Source organism: Thermobia domestica, chromosome 15 (assembly GCF_964235325.1).
Source record: "Thermobia domestica chromosome 15, izTheDome1.hap1.1, whole genome shotgun sequence".
In the NCBI taxonomy this organism is placed as follows: domain Eukaryota; kingdom Metazoa; phylum Arthropoda; class Insecta; order Zygentoma; family Lepismatidae; genus Thermobia; species Thermobia domestica.
Genome location: NC_137468.1, coordinates 76,148,413 through 76,170,931, shown reverse-complemented (window position 1 = coordinate 76,170,931; position 22,519 = coordinate 76,148,413). Strand labels below are relative to the sequence as shown.

The 22,519-nt window shown below is 36.3% G+C and overlaps 1 protein-coding gene across 3 annotated transcripts in view; it reads left to right on the top strand.

Moving 5' to 3' along the window:
* The window catches only part of LOC145671096 (anoctamin-7-like), a 1,175,643-nt gene that overhangs the window by 817,346 nt on the left and 335,778 nt on the right, over window positions 1-22,519 (top strand). For all 3 annotated transcript variants that reach the window (XM_081739856.1, XM_081739857.1, XM_081739858.1), the window contains one exon: window positions 7,173-7,280. In XM_081739856.1, the coding sequence (XP_081595982.1) occupies window positions 7,173-7,280 (108 nt within the window). The remainder of the gene's footprint in view (window positions 1-7,172; window positions 7,281-22,519) is intronic.

Here is a 22,519-nt window from a genome sequence, read left to right as displayed (position 1 = left end):
CTAATTTAACGCATTGAAACATAACAGACCGAAACTCAGTATAATATCGCAAAATGTAGGTGAAAACTGACCCCCCTCATCGCTAAACAAAGGCCATTACTATTACTAATATCTAATATATAAGACTACGTGAACTGACTCACTCTCTGACATAAAATCGTGGATGCTTATGGTTGACGTGGGAAGTTCTCATAGCTTTAGGAGGGAAACAAACAGGGGAATTGTTAAAAGTGTTTTTTTTTTCTTTACATTTTCAAGAAGTAAAATAAAGGGAGATAAAAACATTTCCTATATTATTTAAATGGGCGTTTTTAAGACATAAAATCTCATGTTTAGGTAAATGGGATCGGTATAGAAATTAGATATGATTGTGTTTTTTTATAGAATTATTCAAGTATAAATGAACAAAAATACAAAAATCTAACTTTAGTGTGGTTTTATGGGGAACTGAAAAATCTTCCCCATGTTATTGAAATTGGACCGCCTTTTACATTGCTTAATTATTAGACGTTTCTGGTAAGACTACAATGATTAAATTTGGCGTGTTTGTAGCTTGCCAGGACTAATCCACAGAAAAATGTCAAAAGTGAGTATTTTTAGTTTCTAGAGGGCTTCTAAGGGGAAGAATTAAAATTTCCCCAATTGTTTAAAAAATGTACTTTCAATTAAAAAACTTAAAAGCTTAGATACTTCTAATTGGATTAGAAAGTCAACTTGGCATGCATGATTTTTAAACTAATAAATAAAAAAATTGCCAAAAGTAATTTCAAAAATCTATTTCTAAGCAGTTCTATGAGTATTTTTTTTTAAAAAAAAGAAATGTTTTTAAGCAATTCTATGACGTTTTTAAAATTCGACCCATATATTTTAAATGGAACTACTTCCACCCTCCGTAAACGTATAAATACTTCCAACAGTTACAGGATCTTGAAATTTTGTGAGGTTTTAGAATTTGCCATGTATCCGAGAGGAGAAATGTTAGGTTTTTGTTATATAAGGGGGGCTAAGTGGTAAATATATATATAACCGTATATGGGGCAATCCAATTGAAATCGACCAATGATGGTTACTGACAAAATTCAGTTTTTTTATTAATTTTTTTTATCTAACTTTGTACCACATTCAGGGAGTTGAAAACGGGTATTCATTTATTTTTTAACCGCAGAGGTTTTGCGGTAGAGGCCATTTTGTATAGGCGCCTGAGGTATTCTGAACTTTTCAGAAGATCCGTTTTAAACACTGTAACCTTTTAGGTTTTAAAGATAATGAGTTCAAACCAAATCCAAATGAAAGATAATGGAATGGACAACATTCTGTGCACATTGAAACGTACTTTAGAACGTCGAAAAGAAATCTCTGAACATTGAGGTTGAAAACTTAGAAATGATCATTTTTGAATGTACATTTTAAAACGAAATAAACTCACCTTCAATTTTTTGTCTACATAGACACTAGATAATAGACAACATCCCAAACAAGTTTCAGATCTCAGGACCAGTCCCGTTTCCAGGGGGGTCTAGGGTGGCCGGGTCCCCTAAATTTTCGGTGCCCCTCCCTAAAATTTTCACAGTAGGCTTCGAAATTAACTATAATATGGTTGGGTTGTGCTCCCCCTAACTTCGGCCGGACCTCCCTACATTTTCGGGCTGGCTACCGGCCTGCTGAGGACTATATATTTGATTTTATGGAAATTTTTAAACATTGCGAATTTTCGAAAATCGTGTACTTTCACCATCAAATATCTCAGGAAGAACACAATGAAAAAATCTCAAATTTGCACAAAATAGATTATAATTATGCAGTAATAAGTGAGTAAAATTGCATTACTGAAACTTGAGTAGTTTCTGAGTTATAAGTTTATTCTTCACTGGGACATAATGTCATGAAGCGCCATGAGACCTGGATAATAACTTTGTAAGAAAAGTCAAAATAACACGACAGTAATGTTAAATGGGTAGAGTGTGCATAATTTATTAATCATATCTTGTACAAGAAACGAAACGCCTCTGTTATTTCTTTTCTGCCTATATCTAGTGCTGCTGTTAAGACATCAGTGAGATAAACAGTTGACTTATTTGTGTACAGAGTTTGGCAAGAAATAAAGATAGTTGGTACTCAGCATCGTTAAACAAATTTCATTAACAATCAATCCTATATAGAATGACATCGTTTCTCTTGAATCATTTTAGGATCTTTTTAAATGCAGTTTTATTCCCATCAACAGATGGGCGGGCCATAGAAGATAATGCGTTCTATTGGACCACTGATATCAATTTAAGTGTAGTAAAAACGTGTTAGAAGTGGTTATCAGGACTATTTTATTTATTGATTTACTGCCTCATAAGAACGCGATGAGAGATGGGGCAATGAAGTACTATTCACATACCGGTAGCATAAGGACACACGATGTTATCTGAGACGAGGGTGTTATCTTCTGCTCTAGGGCCAGGGGGGCACCGCGACGACAAATCATCAAAATTAAGGAATTCAGATTATATTGGTAAATGATTTTTTTAAATAATGTTAATAATGTAATAAATAATAATGTTTAAAATGCATTATAAGTACAACTTCGTACGTACTTTCCAATCAATAACAGAATAAATATTTTTTTCAGTCCTTCAATTCTGTACTAACATCATACAACAACTGGGATGTAGAGATGGAGATGCCTCAAGGGTCCACTAAAATGGAAAAAGAAGTCTTAATAAAATTCAAATTTAGGCTATCCTATATTGGTTTAAACTGAAAACAGTTTGTAAAAAGGCATTAGAATGCAATTTTAAGGCTTAAGTTTTACAAAAAGGTTTGAAGAGTACTTGCTGAACTTCATGTACTTGGGATACGGGCGTATTCCCAGATATCTTTTCCCGGTGTCCTCGAATCGAAATCATGTCTGCGTTCCTGTCAACTATTACAATGTCAACAACACAAATCGTTGTCGTGTCCAACAAACATCTACTTTTTAAAAAATAATTTTCTGTTTTTTTATATTTATGTAAGAATGCCTGTCCCATTGACATTTTAGTAACTTAAAGCTGATAAATATGTATTTACGCTCAACAATGGGCCAGGAAAGACTTCTGCCATAGTAGCTATTGAAAATAATCAAGCCAGAAAATTAGATTTCAAGGAGATATTGTCTACATTTGCTCACAGAAAAGTCAAGAGAATGCTATTTAGTGTTTGAATAAAGCGTATATATGAGTCCGGCAAGTATCCTTCGAAACTTTTTGTAAAACTTAAGCCTTAAAATTGCATTCTGATGCCTTTTTTAAAACTGTTTTCAGTTTAAACCAATATAGGATAGTCTAAATTTGAATTTTATTAAGATTTCTTTTTCCATTTTAGTGGGGGGGGGGAGATCCTTGAAGCCCTTTCATGGCTACGTTCCTGACGGAGTTTTTTTTATGAGTTTAATTGTTTGCAGTTAATTTTGCTTATTTCTATTTTAATTTATTAGTATTTTTATGTTATCATTATATGATCTTTACACTACATGTTTTGGAACAACGTATCGTTAACATCGCCTTGCAGAACAAACATTAACAAACCGTACATTTTAATTTTGAACATAAAATTATAATTGTAAGATTGAATTGAAGCAAATACAAATAATTACAGACGTCACCTGAAAAAGTTACTTTAGCATTCTAACGCTATATAAATATGTGAAAAATGTGTGTGCTGATCGCAAGTAAAGAAACGTTTATTTTGTTGTGTTTTATTAAGCAAAAGTCAGTAAATGACAAAATTTATTTTATCACTTTCACATCGGGTTTTAATATTTGTATCGTCATTTGTATATTCTATGCTATTAGTATTTTGATGTATACCAAGTTCAAAATAAACAAGAATAACATTCGATTTCAATAATTCAAAACCATATTTTCATTAACTTTTATGTTTTAAATACAAAAACCATTCACTTTTTAAAAATAGACATAATACTAACTTCTTTTATCTTACATTATGATCTTAGATTTCATATTTAAATCTACGAGTAGGTCTACAGAAAAAACTCTGGTTGTTTTTCATAATACACTGGGGAGCGCCTGGGAATTCTCGCCCCGGGCGCTTACAACCCACGTGACGGCCCTGTCTGGGGCTACTCAGGGCAGGTTGAGACAATGGGAGCTCTGTTAATGAGAACAAACAAGTGCAAGGGTAAAATTATGCGCAATAGATATGCGAATGGTGATGGTAAATGCAACGATGTAGTTGTAGAGAGAAGAGAACTGGTCACGTTCATGGAGTGCAAGAAGATAATGGACTGGTGATATGCGTAACGTGGCGACTGGAGTCTGATTTAATAATTCATGAAGGATCGGGTGAGCGGCGTCGATACTGTGTTGATCGTAGCGACAGCGGAGACGGTAGAGATGCTGTAAAAAAGTAGGGATAATTGTACGGCGATAGACTTCTTGAGTTCGTGCAGGTAGTGAGTAGGCAAGGTGCAAGGCATGACGTTCAAGGACGTATAATCAGTCATAGAACTTTGACGGAGCGGATAACGGATTGTGTTCAAAAGTATTTTATGCGATTTTATATAGGGTTGCTAAATGTCAGCACCTGCGAGAACAAGTCCTCAATTTGAGAAGTAACAATTTCTGTCCACATATATTTTTCGAAATTCCCTTATATGTTCGGAGTTTTTAAAGCTAAAATGTATTTTCAACTCAATTCCACACAGTTCACATGTAAAGATATGCTCGGTTATTTTTATCAAAGAAGGAATTGTTAAAAGTAGATCATATCTGATAAAATATAATCAAAGTCAACATGATGCTGTGAAAGTAATGTTGCTTAATTACTTGCCGTATATTTCAATATACTTTTCATATTGTTTTGAAACCAAATCTGAAAATAAAAAAAAAAAGATAAAACCATTCTAATGTCAAAAGTTAATTTTTATAGAATGAGTTAGCCAGATGGAAATGTATCCCTGTTTTGGCACTTCCTTGTATGATAACCCAAAATTTAACAAAATCTTGAACACTTTTGTTTATATTTATTTCGTAAATAAATATTTCGATAACTTTACAATAACTTTAAAATATCTAAAGTAGAGCTTTTTTCATTTTGCTACATAATTTCAGAAAGGGTAATTTGCTGAGTTCACACAGTTTACTGCGAATTTCGTGAAAAGTGCACTAAGAAGAAAATTGTAGGTGGCGTAATTAAAAAGGTAGGTTACATGAGTAATTCCTGTAGTTTTTGGACTTAACGTACAGCAGACGAATAACTGAAAACGCATGTTTTATAATACTTCCCGTATAAGTGTTTCATCTATATGTTCTTTCCGTATGAAACAATGTAGGCGGTCAGAACCTCACATACAAATGGACGTATATAACATATGGCTGACGAATGTAACATAAGTATATGCATGTGATATACGGAAAACTGTTAGATGTCAGACATCCTGCAACGGCATGATGTAACATCTAAGGGCAGTGCTTATGTAGCATACGGATAACGTATGTTCCATACTGATTTCTATAGTAAACAAGAGGATACCATATATTTGTACAACATTAGACCACTATCCGGAGAACGGATTTTTTTGTGTGATATAAAATTTCTTCATATTTTATAATTAAGCTCGCTAACAACTACAATATATCACCAAAATCAAGAAGAAACATGAGACCATCACAGACGCCTGCGCCTATACCAACATCAAATACCTATGAGATCGTTTCAAAAGCCACGGTTGACAGAAAAATTTCCACTGCAAGCAATTAACGTGGAAAGGATGAGAAAATAGATGATATGAAGGCTACCTCGTGACCAAAACTTGAATATACATATATGATTGCCCTCCTATCCAGAGCTATGAATTAACTAAAGATTGCATCAAAGAAGACTTTTTCTATTCATGAAAGGATACACAAAAAATAAATGCAAGCTTCAGGAAGGCGTGCAAAACTTTTGTTCCTACAACAAATTACAATATGCCACCGAAATCAGGAAGAAAACTGAGACAATCAAAGCAGTTATTCGCCACCTTCCAGTTGATACCAGTATTGATGACATCACAACCGCACGTAAGGAGAAGGATTACCCAATATTCTCCTTTTCACAAATGCGAACCCAGAATCGTGAAGGCGAGACAGGGATAGTCTCCATCCCACTATTCTTGATTACATTGAAGAAGACTCTACAAGCTACTAGAATCTTCAAAGAAGACTTATTGCTACACATGAAAGTTCCACAGAACCACTACAAAAGAAACATTACTTGCAGTGCTTCAAATACCAAAGATTTGCGCATTTGCAAGCAACTTTCTAAGCTATGCCTCTGTGCGTTAAGTGCGCCGGCTCTCATTGGACGTACCAATGCGAAAAAAGACTAGAGATACACCAGCGAAATGTTTCAGCTGTAATGACACTCATCCTGCAAATTATTCCGGATGTCCGCGAATACAAGTAAGAAGGAAAACAACACCAGCAAGCACAATCTCATATTCAGCACCTCTTCAAGACACCACTGCTAGATCCGCTTCAAGACCTATGACTACAATATCACTCACTATCGCAGCTTCAACACCGAAGACGTCCCCTGATGGTAACTCATCCTCTGAAGATATCATCCAAACTATTAAAGAACTTCTTCAAATTCTGAAGGATTTAAACCTGACCAACAGTGTACACGCTACGCACCTACATGCCAATGATTAAAGCCGTCCCAGATCTGCTCAGCAAATTCATCATCCTCATGGATTTCTTCTCTGAACTATTATCGTAGAGTCAAGAAGCCTCTTCAGCACTTTATTGATTGTTGCAGGAAGCATTTTTCTAGTTTCATTTTGTACAGTTCTGCATTTTTGTGTTTTGTAATTTTATATTGTACCCAGCCAAATACATCAATAATAAATCCTATTACTCATCTCCAAATGAAACTTCAAATAAATATTCATGGCCCAAGAGAAGGCGTTACCTTCCGGTCTCGCCTGTTTTTAAATCGGAATGAAATTCCACTTTCTCAAACAATAATTTTACATTCTACACATAACTTTTTTCCACAGGTAAAGAGTTCAAATTCTTTATGAAATCCTCTGGCAACTATAACAATAATTATAACGAAATTCTAGTTATTAAAGTTACCTGTAAGTTTTATTCTCTATTTGTGGTATAGTTTAATAGAGTATTTCTTCTTCGTTTTTACAGGAGGTAGTGGAAAGTGGGAAAAAGGTTCTCTACTTTATCAAACTCCACGCGCCGTGGCCTGTCCTCTGTCATTTTGCTGAGGAATTAAACATGCGAGCTCCTTTACAAGTAAGTGACAATTTGGATATATTTTTTTATATATATAATTAGGACTTTCTTCATTTTTTCTACATTTTTCGGATTACAATTTAAATAATTGTAGTAATTTATTTATTTATTTATGCATTACTGTGTTTTAGATAGACATTTGATTCTTACCTCATGTATTTTATTTTCTTTGCTTTGTCACCATCTCAACCCTGTATACTTACTTATTCCCATATTTCACTGGGAAACCGGGAGCATGATCAGAAAAGTATGAGACAGGAGGCACTCAGGGTCCTCTTTCAAATGTAAATAAGTTATTAGCAAAGAGAATAATGTCTACAGTCATTATGAACATTTAAAAGATTTGTTACAAATAGTAGGAAAAATAATTTTAAAATTTTGTAAGCGGTAACAAATATCGTCGACAGCGTCACAAACTGTCGTATCTCAGTTTTCTAAACTTTTCAGGAGAGCGATTTTTAGGTTTTCACACAACTTTGAACAGCCATAACTAAAAATCTGTTTTACCGAAAGGTGAGAAAATTTACCAAGTTATAACTTAAAGCATAAAAAATCAGTGGAGAAAGTTTTATGGAATTTGCCCGTAAAAGCTTGTGGCAAATTTGGCGGGAAAAAGATACGACAGTTTGTGACGATGGTAATCCTCTCATGTATGAAAGATACGACGCATATTTTTTATACTGAGAACTGCATTAATAGATGAAGAATCGGAATATATTGCACTTTTATTGAAAAACTTCGTGTTTATTACAAAAAATAATTTAACAAATGCTTCCTGAGATTCTTGACGGTAAAACGAAATTCCTGAGAACACACAAGAAACACAATATTAAGAACATACAAATCATAACATAAAATAATGCTATCAAGTTGTCGTTGCCAGAATATAAAATCTTGCAAAGTAATTTGCAAATTGCATGCTTTGGTATTGCACTTGAGAAGGATGGCTAATGTGCTAAGTTTCTGTAAAATTGAACATGTTCAGGGTTTCAAATGATTGGAGTTGGGGCCGGACACAATGGTAACGAGTCCTCGTAGGCGTGGGAGACCCGGGTTCGATTCCCGGCGGAAGCTCATGTGGTTCGGATTCCACGTTAATCAGTAGGTCCACGTCTCATATAGCCTCGCTGCTGAAAGGGACGTTAAAAATCAATCAATCGATACGAGTCCTCGTACTTCTCTGGAGCGATAATTTTTCACAAGTATGCAAAGGAGGAACTTCTATCTGGTGGATTCAATTTGCGTTCCTTTCAGGGAAATAGTTATGTAAGTGTCCTCAAAATTACTTGTCTTAAACTGAATGCAGTTTGGATAGTCTTTGTTCACTTTCACTTCGCGCATTTCCGTCCGATTGATTGGATCTCCATTTTCGTCACATCTAACTGACAGAACACAAAGACATTGGGGCAGAGATCTAATCTCATACATCGCTTCTGTCAATACAATGAACGGTATAAGTTATGGGTTCTTTTTCCTTGCCAGTTTAACAATCGGTTCAAGTTGCGAGGGTACAAAATTACTGCCACAGTGCTTAATAGATGTGCTTATAGCACTGTGGACTGAATCTCCCTCATTTTGTCCATGCCTAGATTCAAAGAATCGGAGAGAAATTTCTCTGATGTTCTTACGTGTTTGCACCGCATACCCCATCATAGCAACCAACCTGAACTCCTACTAGGTCCATCCTGTATTTCTCCAACTCATTCATTACGAATTTTAACGCGCCTCCCTATAAAGAATTCTAATATTCCATGTTCCAAATCTCATATCCATTTTCTTTTTCTGATGTCATGCCAAGTTATCAGTCTTGGTCCGAGGCTTCTGTGATTGTTTCTGAAAAAGTTTCTTTTTTTCTATTACAGAATGAGTTTGTTAGGCTCACCCAAACCCCCAAGCTGGAAGGCCACTCCTTGTCTGCCCGCGACAGCTTATTCAGTATCTTCGCAGCTAACCTCTATCCGCAACCTGGGGCCGCGGTGGCTCAGTAGTAAAGCGTTCACCTCTAGTTCATGGGGTCGCGGGTTCCAACCCTGCTCCCGCCAAGTGAACCTTTTGGTGGACAAATAGCGTGTGCGTGGGTTTCTTGGGGTTCTCCCGTTTCCTCCCACTTTCTTTATTCCATCATTTCATTTATTTCTCATAATCACCGTCTCCTTTAGCCTAACCGGCATAACCGTGGGACGTAAAACTCAAAAATGTCATGTCATGTCGATCCGCAACCTGAGGACGCCTCATGCCGTGTAAATATATATGTATACAGCCCCGCATTGATCAAGTAACATTCTAGCTTATAAGTTTATTTGCTACGGCTGTTTCGTGCTTAAGATATAAGTAAAAATACATTAGGAACAAATGATAAAGTAACTAAGTCTACCTGATGGATAACAATAAGAAATGATATAAAAAGCAATGAGTTTATCAGTACGGGGCTGTATACCTACTTTTGGGGCACTTTGTGTATATAAACAAATTGCTTTGAATATACGCGTATCTGTCCAGTTGCGAAAAAACTGTTGGTCACAAACTGTTGTAACTCAAGATACGACTGTTTGTGAAAATGGTTTATATGCTTCATCTCAAGATACGACACAGTGACGTCATCACCACCGTCAAAACCACGCACATTACAGATGTGTCGCTTTGGGAAATTGTAGAAGTCAGTGTATGCAACTACATAGTAAAATATCTCAATTTTCGATTTTTTTGAGATACGACACTTTGTGACGCTGTCGACGATATGTTATATTTGAGCATTATAAAACAAACGCCTCGGTGCTTAAAGAAGCACTGAACTTCTAACTAACTAGGCCCTAGCCAGAATTATTTCATTGGAGGTGGAACACACATTCTTCTTGAGAGGGCTACTAAAAATTATTTTCATGATATAATTATTGTAAATACATTTGGCGCCTACGGACCACAGAGCACTATTCTACAAGTCAAAATAAACATATATATATATATATATATATATATATATATATATATATATATATATATATATATAATTTGTATACCTTTCGGGTCCTCGTCTGGAGACGCGAATTCCAGTTTGTGGCAACGTAGCAGATAAAGAACCATAGATTAGATCTACCAATCCATCAAATAATGTTAGATGCATGTGTATTTCAATGTTAATGGTTACAAGTTAATATGCGATGTTGCCACATAGTGAAATTTTGATTCCCTATAGGAGCCGAAGGAGGCCCCGGAGGGTATTTCATCATTTAACATTTTCGTTTTATTTTGACCTGTAGAATAATGCTCTGTAGTGCGTGGGCGCCATTTTTAGAACATTCATAAGAGAATAAAGAGCCAAGAAACACTATTTCTAATTTGTGCTACTGTATCCTGTTCCGTTTAACCTTGTATTATTTGAATACCTGAAAAGTCGCAGTTCACAGTTGATCAGAATATGACACTATCACACTGAACGGGACACAGACAAGGTTGGACGACGACAAGCCTGGACACATTCCTGGGGTGTCCAAGCTTGTCGTGGTCGATCCCGACAAACCTGGACACATCTAATTTTGGGTCGCTGACGACAAGGTTGGCCAACGACAAGCCTGGACATATTCGTGAGGTGTCCAGGCTTGTCGGGATCGATTTTGGATCGCTGACGACAAGGTTGGCCAACGACAAGCCTGGACACATTCCAATGGGCCGATTTGGTGCATTCAAAGCAGGTAGATCCAACAAATACAACTTTTTATTCACTTGTACGGGTGTACAAGGGTAGTTAGTGTTATCAATGTACAAAGGCAACTGTTCTCCCTGATTATACCGCAGTGTTATTTTTATACCACCGTGATATTCATAAAAATTGTAAGAAGTACCACAGACATGATAATTCAATTACAATATCATATATCAATACTGAAAAATAAAAACCCTGTTTAAAATTTTAAAAAATGAGGATTAAAACCCAAAAATGTCTAGGGTTCAAACCTATTCAAGCCATCAGGCTTTGGGGCCGCTACGTTTCGACGACACCGTTTCGGCGCTAGCTCAGTTCGGCGAAAATTTTATGTACAAGGGCACACATCCCATTTAATAATTATTTAAGTAAATTATTTAAGTAAAACGAAAATTTTGTAAATAATAATAATCTCTTTTAATAAAAGATAAATAAATTTAAAATAATTCGAAAATCCTCTAGTAGACGGCAGTAGCTGACTGGCGAGAATCAGCCAATAGCGATATAGAAGCGAGCCATGCAACTCTATATTGAAGGGCATGTATGTATTAACTGGAAACGCCTTAACTGGTAGAGTTTGTTGGAACAGACATTTCAAATTGGGTCGTTGACGACAAGCCTGGACACATTCCTGGGATGTCCAGGTTTGTCGCAGTCGATCCCGACAAGCCTGGACACATCTCATTTTGGGTCGTTGACGACAAGGTTGGACGACGACAAGTCTGGACACATTCCTGGAATGTCCAAGCTTGTCGTAGTCGATCCCGACAAGCCTGGACACATCTCATTTTGGGTCCTGACGACAAGGTTGGCCAACGACAAGCCTGGACACATTCCTGAAGGTGTCCAGGCTTTTTGGGGATCGACCCCGAGATGCTTTGACATATCTCATTTTGGGTTGCTGACGACAAGGTTGGCCAACGACAAGCCTGGACACAAAAAGTGTCCAGGCTTGTCGTCGTCCAACCTTGGCGCGGTCCCCACTAAACATTTCTGAACAAGATGCACAAATGCTTAGCATAGATAAGAACTTCTATCTTTTGTGCTATGAACATTTCACGAAGTGAGATTCGGCTATTTTATTTCAAATTAAACAATGAAAATAAACATATAAATTTAATACGCTACTACGAATAATAATAATAATAATAATAATAATAATAATAATAATAATAATAATAATAATAATAATAATAATAATAATAATAATAATAAATAAGCATTTCTCTTTAAGCCTGTATACATAGCACAAGAAGTAATAGAAGCCATGCTCATTTGCAAATCTTTATGCATACTTGTTTTTGTAATCGTTGAGAATGTCTTCGAAATTTTTCGATAAAGAGCTCCATATCTAAAATGTTCGGGTATTGTTTTTCAAAACCAATACAACAAGGTTGAATCTATTGTAAATCGTTGACTCTCTTTGTAGTATAAGAATCCTCTTAAGATAAAATAGCTTATGTGTTCTCACATGTTGCTCTTGAAGTAGCAATTGTTACAACTTCTGTAAATAATTTATACACTTTGGAAAAGACACGTTTATAAGGGTACAACATATCTAACTGTAAGATGCTTAAAATATTACTTTCGCTCTTGTTGCTGGATAAAAGATTTACTTTAGCAACTTCAACTTCCGATTCGATAACTTGTATATTGCAGTCTAGGAGATTCAATAATGGCAATAGTTCGGAACTGTTCACAAATGTTTCTGACCCTGGCAACAAAAAAATCTAGGGATTTCAAACACTGTTCATTATTCCTTGCGGATCTCTCTTTAGTTGTCTAATACTGTATGGTCGCATACTTCATTAAATCTTTGCTTTAGGTGAACTGGTTTATCTTTAGTCATATCTAGAGATTCTTCAACAACAAAATCTTTTAAAGACGGGAGACTCTTCCGACTTCTCTTCAACGAAGAGAACTCAGGATCTGATATTTTAGTGCAAACCGTCTATAATTTGTCTTTAGCTGTAGTAAGCATGTAGTCGAATCCAGACTGTCTTTTCTGCTTCAAAACTGGCAGACAAAACCTCACAACTTGACTTGCTTTTTCGAAATGCATTTTCCTATCTTGTAATGCACTGTAAGCTGGATCAAACATTGATGGTATTTTTACAGTGGCAATGAAACAGAATGCAGATGTACACTACTATATTTTAAAGTCCCTTCAACGGATAATTCAGTATCTACGTGACATAATATTCCTTGAAGAAAAAATCTGCAGAACAGATACTATATTATCAAAATTCTCTTCCTTAGTTTTCACTCGTTCCAACTTTCCAGCCCATCGTTGATCCATCAATATCTTAAGCTTTTGGCTTTTGTACATCTGTGACACTCTGTGTTTTCTGAAGCACCTGTACGACTAATTCAAAATACTCTTTTACATTAGAGATTGTTGAACAAGCAGAGAGCGAAATCTTGGGAGAATTCCGCTCACTTTGGAAGAAAATCCTCCGTCACTAAAACTTACTGGAGGGTGAGTGAAATAATTGTCAGAGGTTTGGAAATTAATTGCAGTAATTCATATGTTTCTAATATATAATTAACATATATTTGACACGTAGACCTAACTAATGGGCGAACAATTGCTTAACGGTATCCTTAATATTACATAGTTCTAATATTATGGATGTTCAAGCAATCAAATTCTCCATGTTGAAACATTTTAGTGTGAAGAGTTTTTTTTTTTTTACTTCTTTCTCCCCCCCCCCCCCCATTTCAACTGTTATTACTTAAAATTCTGTGAACAAGTATGAACTATCACAATGTAAAGTTGATGATTATAATAGCAATGAGTATAGGACATTTGTTTTCTTCTTGTAATAGTTTTTTTGAACACCTCCCTTACATCCTGTCACAACACTAGCATCGTCATACAGACGAAGTAGGCTATTTCTTCTTTTCGAAATGCTGATTTTGAAAGAGACCTTCAACGATTTTTCCTGGTATGCCTTTAAATGATAAAAAGACCCAATAAATATCCATTCGCCTTCTCTTCTTTAACCAATCTCACGACCACTGACACATTTTCCACACGAGAAGAGTCTCGTCTTTCATTTGCTTTCTGGAATTCACGTTCATAATATTCTGTTTCTTGTTTTGTCCAGTAGTATCTGTGCCAACACATTATTTCGTTCCGAACTTCAGGTGACGTATATTGAGCATTCTGAGGAATATGTGTGTGAGGAATATGAGGAATATGGGCTTCAGTTTCGATTTTTGTATTGCATACAGAAGGTGTTTCCGATCTATGATGACGATTTAAAACTGCATTTACCTTACGAGAAACCATGTCGCCACCATTGAGAGTGCTCTATTTGGTGGCCCAGCATCTCGGCATTTGCCCGACAGTGAGGTTTCCACTGTAGGAAACTGGCTGGCTGTGTAGTAATGTCAAGCCGTAACTACTACTCCTGACAGGATTTCCATAGCCCTTCAACGGTGCGGGGTTTCCTGTAAAGTAAGGCTCGTTTGAGAAGGCCGAAAGCGCAAAAGTTCATCGTTGACGCATCAGGGGACTTCACTGGAATGTCTGTGAATGGAATGGTACGAATTCCAGTTTCTTCTACGCATTTGTTGGAGGAAGAGGCAGGTTGAGCGAGATGTGTTAACTTGACTCCTTGTCTTGATGCACCCACACACGATTATTGTCCCTCCCGTAGAGATAGGGAATGTCATGGCGATAAACGGATGTTAGGACGTTACCCTAATGATATTCCGAATTCATCTTCGTATTTTTGGCTACACGATGTGTGATCACCTTGCCCTGATACGAATATTTTTGTTCGTTCTAAACTTCTATTGAATAATATCCAAGTTCAAGTAGATTTCCTACGATGCTGGTGTCGTGGGCCTGTAACCCAGTTCCCTTGTAGACGAGTTAGTGTGGTAAGAAACATCTAATATTGTGCATGATGGTCTTTACGCTTGATTTAAGTGTAGGTTGTGGTTCGGAGCCCATGTTAATAGTAAGCCCAGTCCTTTCTTCAATTTCAGTATTGCATAATAACGTAAAAACAAGAAAGTAAAGCTAAATTCATGCAGATTCCTTAAATCAGAAATTTCCAACTGTGTGTTCTATTTCGTCACAGCTCATTAGTAAACCACCCAAGAGAAAAACACAAGCAAAGAAGAAACCTGGAGCTGATAAAAGCCAGTGGTGACAAACATGGAGGCTGGCGTTGATGAAAGCCAGTGTGCCAGATAAAAAAGGAAACTGGTATCGATAAACACTAGTGTGACTGACAAACAAGGAAGCTGGCGTTGATAAATGCTAGTGATAACAGGCAAACAATAAAGCTAGCGCTAGTAAATGCTAATGATGACAGACAAAGGAGCTGTTATTTGACAAACGCTAGTGATAACAGACAAATAAGGAAGCTAGCGTTAGTAAATGCTAATGATGACAGACAAACAAAGGAGCTGGTATTCGTAAAAGCTAGTATGGCAGGCAAGAAAGGAAGCTGGCGCTGATAAAAGTGTGACAGACAAACAAGGAAACTAGTGTTGGAAAATGCTAATGATGACAGACAAACAAGAGAGCTGGTATTGACAAACGCTAGTGATGACAGACAAACAAGGAGCTGGTGTTTGTAAAAGTCAGTGTGACAGACAAACAAGGAAGCTGGTGTTGGTAAAAGCCAGTGTGATAGACAAACAAGGAAACTGATATTGATAAAAGCCAGTGTGATAAACAAGAAAGCTGGCGTTGATAAAAACCAGTGATGACAGACTAATAAGGAAGCCGGCCAATGTCAGAACGCTAGAGATGACAGAAAATGAAATCATTAAGTTTTACGTCCCACGATTATGTCGGCTAGGGTAGAAGAGACGATGATGATGAGAAATGATGAAATGGTAAATGAATAAAGTAGTAGGAAACGAGAGAACCCCGAGAAAATCCACGTACATGATATTTGTCCACTACAAAGCTCACTTGGCGCACGCTGGGATCGAACTCAGGATCCATACACCAGAGGTGAACGCTCTACCACTGAGCCACCGCCTCCCGCTAGTGATGACAAACAAGGAAGCTGCCATTGAAGAAATCCAATGATGACAGACAAACAAAGAAGATGACGTTGATAAAAACGGTAGTTACAGGCAAACAAGAACAACGATGTTTTTGTAGGCGCGCTATTCGTGGATATACGACTATTCCTACACTACCAACGCTTATTTTTGTCAATTCCCTTCCCCTCCTTTGTTTCACCTACATCTTACAGTACTTCCTCTCATCGCAAAATCGTCCTCTTATATCATTCACTAGTCAGTTGGAAATGATTGCTTTAAACTATTCAAAAACTAGAATGAATAAAAGGAAAGAAAAAGAGGTTTTGTTCATCTAATTACGTAGTATGAGCAAAGAAGGAAGTACGATGATGTTATGACAGTTTGGTATGATAGTAATTTACCAGGTCTTCGGGCAGGAGAACCCTCTTTGGCACTTCTTCTTCACGATAGTGCTGAGAATCGAAACCTGAGTTCCTAATTACGAGACTAAAACGCTGCTGCTTTCTGCAGCACTCTCGATAAAATTCTTAAATCTCATCTACTATAATTACCAACATTAGATTCCAAAGTCATTTGCCAGTGGGAACTGGCAATAAATAAGTTATATTTGAGTAATTAGGGACAAAGTGAGCGTTGCCCTAGTTTGTGTCTCTGTGGAAGAGCAATTCCTCACAGAAGAAGTTTTACAGCAAAATCCAGACAACCTATCTCGTGGCTGCTTAAAGTTTCACATGTCCCTGCGTAATCTCGGCTCTTAAAGTCGGCAACTCTCATAGATCTTCGTCCCCAGTGGCCGCTCTTGGGATCAAACTTATTTTTCCTGACATCTTTTCACATTCTTCGTTGCTGAATGTAGCACATAATTTTTCTTTTTATATTTCCCAAATACGCTTTGCATAATTATGGGTGGTCTTATAGAATGGCTATATCTGTCCATTGGACCTTCCGTCAGTCTGTCAAGTATCAGAGTGAAAAAAAAGCAAGAAAAACAGTAATATATAGCGTGAAGGACGTTTCTGTAATCTATTGAGTGTCCTCTAACTCCTCTCTTAAGAAAATAGGTGCTATCTCCTCTCTTAACCCTCTATTCAAACCGGAAGTGGTAGGTTTCAATGTTGATCACAACTACAGATGCTAAAATTCGGGCTTTTTACATATCAAAGGTATTTTTCATTGGAAAGAAAACTCGGAAATTGTGGCTTTTTCATTTAATGATTTTCTTATTCAAGTATCACCTTTCTTTTCCTGTAGTGGATTCTACATTGCTTTTTTTAAAGTGACTTTACAACATTCACTACTTCTGAGTTCTAGGATTAGTCTGGTAATGTCTGTCTTTATTTATTTTAGAACATGCATTTCACTGGGACCAGCAAGCGCAAGTTATGCAAGCCAACACATCACAGTGGTCATGTGAGTTGCCTAACAACCTATCAGGTTCCTCAATGTTATACATCTTGTCGGGTATTGTACGGGTTGCTTATATTTATTTATTTTTTTAAGTTTAACGTCCCATGATTATAGAATTTAGGCTAAAGAAGACAGATTATTAATGAAAGTGAATGATTGTGAAATTAATATTTTTTATCTGCCATAGAGAATCGAAACCCACGGGAGCATGTGCACCAATGATACACGCGATAGTCATTAGACCAACAGGGAGGGCTGCTTCAATTAAAATTGCCAGACAAGAAACAAGCTTTATAAACCAAGAAACAGATACAAACATAATGTTTGTTTTTGTAATATAAAATTTTGCTTAGATGATATTATCCGTTCGGTAAACATTGTAATGTGGGCTTCAGATATTCTATTAGAATATTTAGATATTCTGTTAGAATATTCAGATATTTTATTAGAATATTCAAATATTCTATTGAAGTTCGGTTTACAAAATTAAAGCCATCAAAGTTAAAGCTATCAACGGCCATTTTGGGGATGATGATAGTTTTAAGAGAAGTAGAAGTTCATTGTTTACGGAATTTATTTTTTCTGGTATCGAGTTTTCTAACCTTCCGCCGCTCGAATTTTAACAATCTCAGTAAATCCTATGTAGGTTCTATAGGAGATGCACTTGTTGCACTTGTTCTACGTAAAAGGCGTTCGTTAACTCGCAGAAAATTTCTATTTATGCACGAATTCTAAATGATAATTGTGTTCCACTAAATCTAACCACTATCTCTTAAGAACAGTTATTGCCAACATTATTAAATTATTATCGTTAACCCCTTTTTTGGGCGTAGACCATTATTCTAATTGCTATTAAGAATTCGTTCGAACTACCATATTAAACCTATTGCGTCTACTCACGTACCCTTTTGTTTTCTTATGAAGTGATCGATTAATTCTTGTTTGATTATATTGAACTTCTCATATTTTTTTTTCTTCAGAATGTAGTAATCAGGCACATATGCTGGAATTTATTTGTGCAGGGTCCAACTTCAAAACGAGGCAAAATTGTATTAAAACTTGGAAAATCATCCTTAAAATTAGACTAAAGTCACAGAAAAGTCGGGATTTCATGGGGGGGGAGGAGGTTTAGATTCCTAGAACCTACTTCTTGCGTACGTTCATGGCAGCAATTAAAAGCTTTTCCATGTTATAATGGGAAGGGAAAGATGGTACATAGTATTATTTCGTTGAACATTGAAGTCATAAAAGCCGTTTATTTTCCTATTCCGTGTTATTTCTACTAACAACAACAACTGTAATATATGGCGAGAAGAATTTTCTAAAATCGATTTAGCGTCCCAGTAATAGATACTATCTCCAGCCTTATGTCTCTAATACAACTAGAAATGGAAGAAATCCAATGCCACTTGAGGATTCAGTATTGATCTATATAGAACAAAAACTAATATATAGCGAGAAATAGCTTTTGATACGGGTTCAGCGCCCCAAGAATAACTTCATTTCGACATCTATCCCTCTATCCAAATTGGAAGTGGTGAAGGTCTAGCAATGATCTGGTTTAAATAATAATCTCCGTAGTGTAAAAACTGTTATAGATATTGACAGGTTTTCTAATATGATTCAGTTCTGCAAAAAGATAAAGGTCACATCTCAGACTTTTCCTCTACTGCAATCGGAGTGGTAGCAACGTACTTCACTTTTGGTTCCAGTCCTGCGGTAAACAATTATGGTCCAAAGAAAAGGTTCCGTCTCTGTTACAAAATCATAATTTGTTGATCTACTTTCAGTTTTAGCACTGAAATCGAACCAGAGGTGTCATTTAGGGAGGGGACGGAGCCAATTCCCCCTCCCCCTTCGACTTTAAGTAACACTTTTTAAATAAATTGTATACTAACGTACCATAAAGCCCTTATGTTGGGACAATCTTAACCCACCATGGAAAAACCTGAAATGATGCTATTGAATCACATAGGTTGGAAGTATACCATGATTTTTTTTTTCAGTTGGATCAAAATGTATATAGGACGGCAACTGTTAACGCATTATCTGATGCGATCAACATTTTTTGCTTCCCTCCAAATCCCTCTCCCTGCCTCATTCATATTCAATTCATAAAGTGAATGGCATATTCGTATTAGTTGATGCTCATACATTAATTTCATACCTTTTCTTTCACACTGAGCATGTAGTTCAAACTTTGATTCACAGTGGAAGTGTTTCATCTCTGATACAAACCAGAACAGTGGTTTAGATTCTTCTTTAGCCCTAGCGCACATTGCTGGTCTAGTGGCTAGCGTACGTGAGATTTGTACGCGGGGTTCCGAGTTCGATACCCGCTGGAAAAATATTGAAATAGGTTCAATTCTCACACAGCCTCATTGCTGAAAGGAGAACCTGATCTTCAACAAACAACATATCATAATTTAAGCAACGGCTTCGTGTCATGTAATGTAGATGTAGAAACAGAAAGGGTCGAGTTTTAGTTAATCCTTCCTTTTGCTCTGTTTGAAGGTGATTTGGCAAATTATATGATTTTACTATACAGATCATCTGCTGTTGTGTATAATGATAAATATTATTGTTACAACAATGCTGTTACATATGGACCGCTTGGGTGCCAAGTGGTGTAACTCAAAACGGAACTTAGGGGCGCGGTGGCTGAGTGGTAGAGCGTTCACCTCTGGTGCTTGGGGTCCCGGGTTCTATCCCAGCCCCCGCCAAGTGAACTTTGTGGTGGACAAACACCGTGTGCGTGGGTTTCCTCGGAGTTCTCCCGTTTCCTCCCACTTTCTTCATTAAACCATTTCATTCATTACTCATCATCACCGTCTCCTTTAGCCTAACCGGCATAATCGCGGGATGTAAAACTCAAAGATTTCATCTCATTTCATTTCATGAACATACATGCCAAATTGTGGCGTTTGATTTCTTTTGTCATGAACACACCTAATAGTGGCGCTTGATTTCTTCTAACAGGAACACACATGTCGTATAGTGGCGTTTGGTTTCTTCTAACAGGAACACACCTAATAGTGGCGTTAGATTTCTTCTAATAGAAACACACTTACCTAATAGTGGCGCTTGATTTCCTCTAACAGGAACACACTTACCTAATAGTGGCGTTTGATTTCTTCTAACAGAAAAACACTTACCTAATAATTTCTCCTTACAGGAACACACATGCCGAATAGTGGCATTTGATTTCTTCTAACAGGAACACACTTACCTAATAGTGGCATTAGATTTCTTCTAATAGAAACACACTTACCTAATAGTGGCGCTTGATTTCCTCTAACAGGAACACACTTACCTAATAGTGGCGTTTGATTTCTTCTAACAGAAAAACACTTACCTAATAATTTCTCCTTACAGGAACACACATGTCGAATAGTGGCATTTGATTTCTTCTAACAGGAACACACTTACCTAATACTGGCGCTTGATTTCTTTTAACAGGATCACACATACCTAATAGTGGCACTTGATTTCTTCTAATAGGAACACACTTACCTAATAGTGGCGCAAATACTGCTTGGAATACACGGTGCAAATCTGATATGAACTATTAATAGAAACTACGGGTGGCGTTGTTCTATCTAAAGCTTGACGAGTCATTTCAACACTGAGAATGTATAAGGAGTAGAAGTACAGTTTAAAAGCGCTTGACAGTTCAGTCCTAACTTTTTTCACTGCTTTTATAAAATATTACAGAATTCAACAAGTAACAGTGCCACGCGCGAGAAACCACCTGAAGGAGTTTGTTTTAATGATGTGATATTTTCTCAAATAATATTGAAATTGGAAGTGTAGTGGAGAGATTAGAGTGGAGATGGGATATATATATATATATATATATATATATATATATATATATATATATATATATATATATATATATATATATATATATATAATGTTATTGGGATTCCTAATAGCTTGCAATAAACTGCTTCTCGCTATCTATTACCGTTAAAAGCAGAAATGGTTAATTTGTATAACTTCTGTTTTGAATATCATTTCCATCAAGAAATTCTATTCCTATCTTTTGACTTTGTACACCCGGGTCAAAAATTATTCTGATTTATCAAATAGTTTTTTTAGATTTTTTTTTGTCTCCCAAAGGAACAAACACACACGCAGACAGAGACAGTAAATATATAAAGAAGTTTTGGTAAACTAAACTCCTTTTTAAAAATACCCAAATTTCTCTTTGTAATATTGTTCGTAAGTATAAGATACAAGGTTGATCAGTAAAAATGTAACTCAAAACTAAAACACCTTCGCAATATATACCTATTATTACAATAAAGACTTCGTATTATATTCACGTGTCATAAGAGATACTGGAAATTTTCTCCGTTCACATTACAATGCAATTAAGGGCATGCTGCTTGCTGCATGTTCATTGCTACTATCTCAATTCTTCCATAAATGCTGTACACAATAATGTTAATGATGTTTTCTTCGTCATTAAATCTCAGATGAAGAATTTCTGCAGACCAGTGTCTCGTATTCTGTGCATTCACATAACCAGACAGGTACAAACATGTTTCCTGTATTATAAAGTACAGTAGTGGATCCGAAAGTCCTCCACTAACCATACCCAGCAACCATGTATATTAGCGTGCGCGTTATTACACTATAAAATTGTAATGTTAGTACATCCGTTACTCGACACGATAACCCTCGAACGGAAAAGATTTTTTTTTAATTCTGTTCTTTTCCTTTTGACAAGAGCTATTATCTTGGCAATAAAGTTAATCCGTTAACATCTTCACGGGAAAATGTGATTTTAACGTGCCTAATCATACTCCACTTTTTATTATTGAGGTAAAATATGTATAATTGTAGAATGCTAGAAGTTCCATATTGTGGTGTTAGATGCCAGCAAATATCCTCCAGCTGTTGACATCTATCGGACGAAATTGAAAGTTCTACAAATAGAAATTAAATATAAAAGTTCCGTGTTCTTCTTTATTGTCTTTAAAACAGTTTATCTTTGTTTGGTTCTTTCAATTGCCAAGTACCTGTAATTCTGTACGGTTTTAAGTAAAGTGAAGTGATTTCAGTGCTATTCAACACGTTGTTAGTGATTCATTTACTTCCTATACTC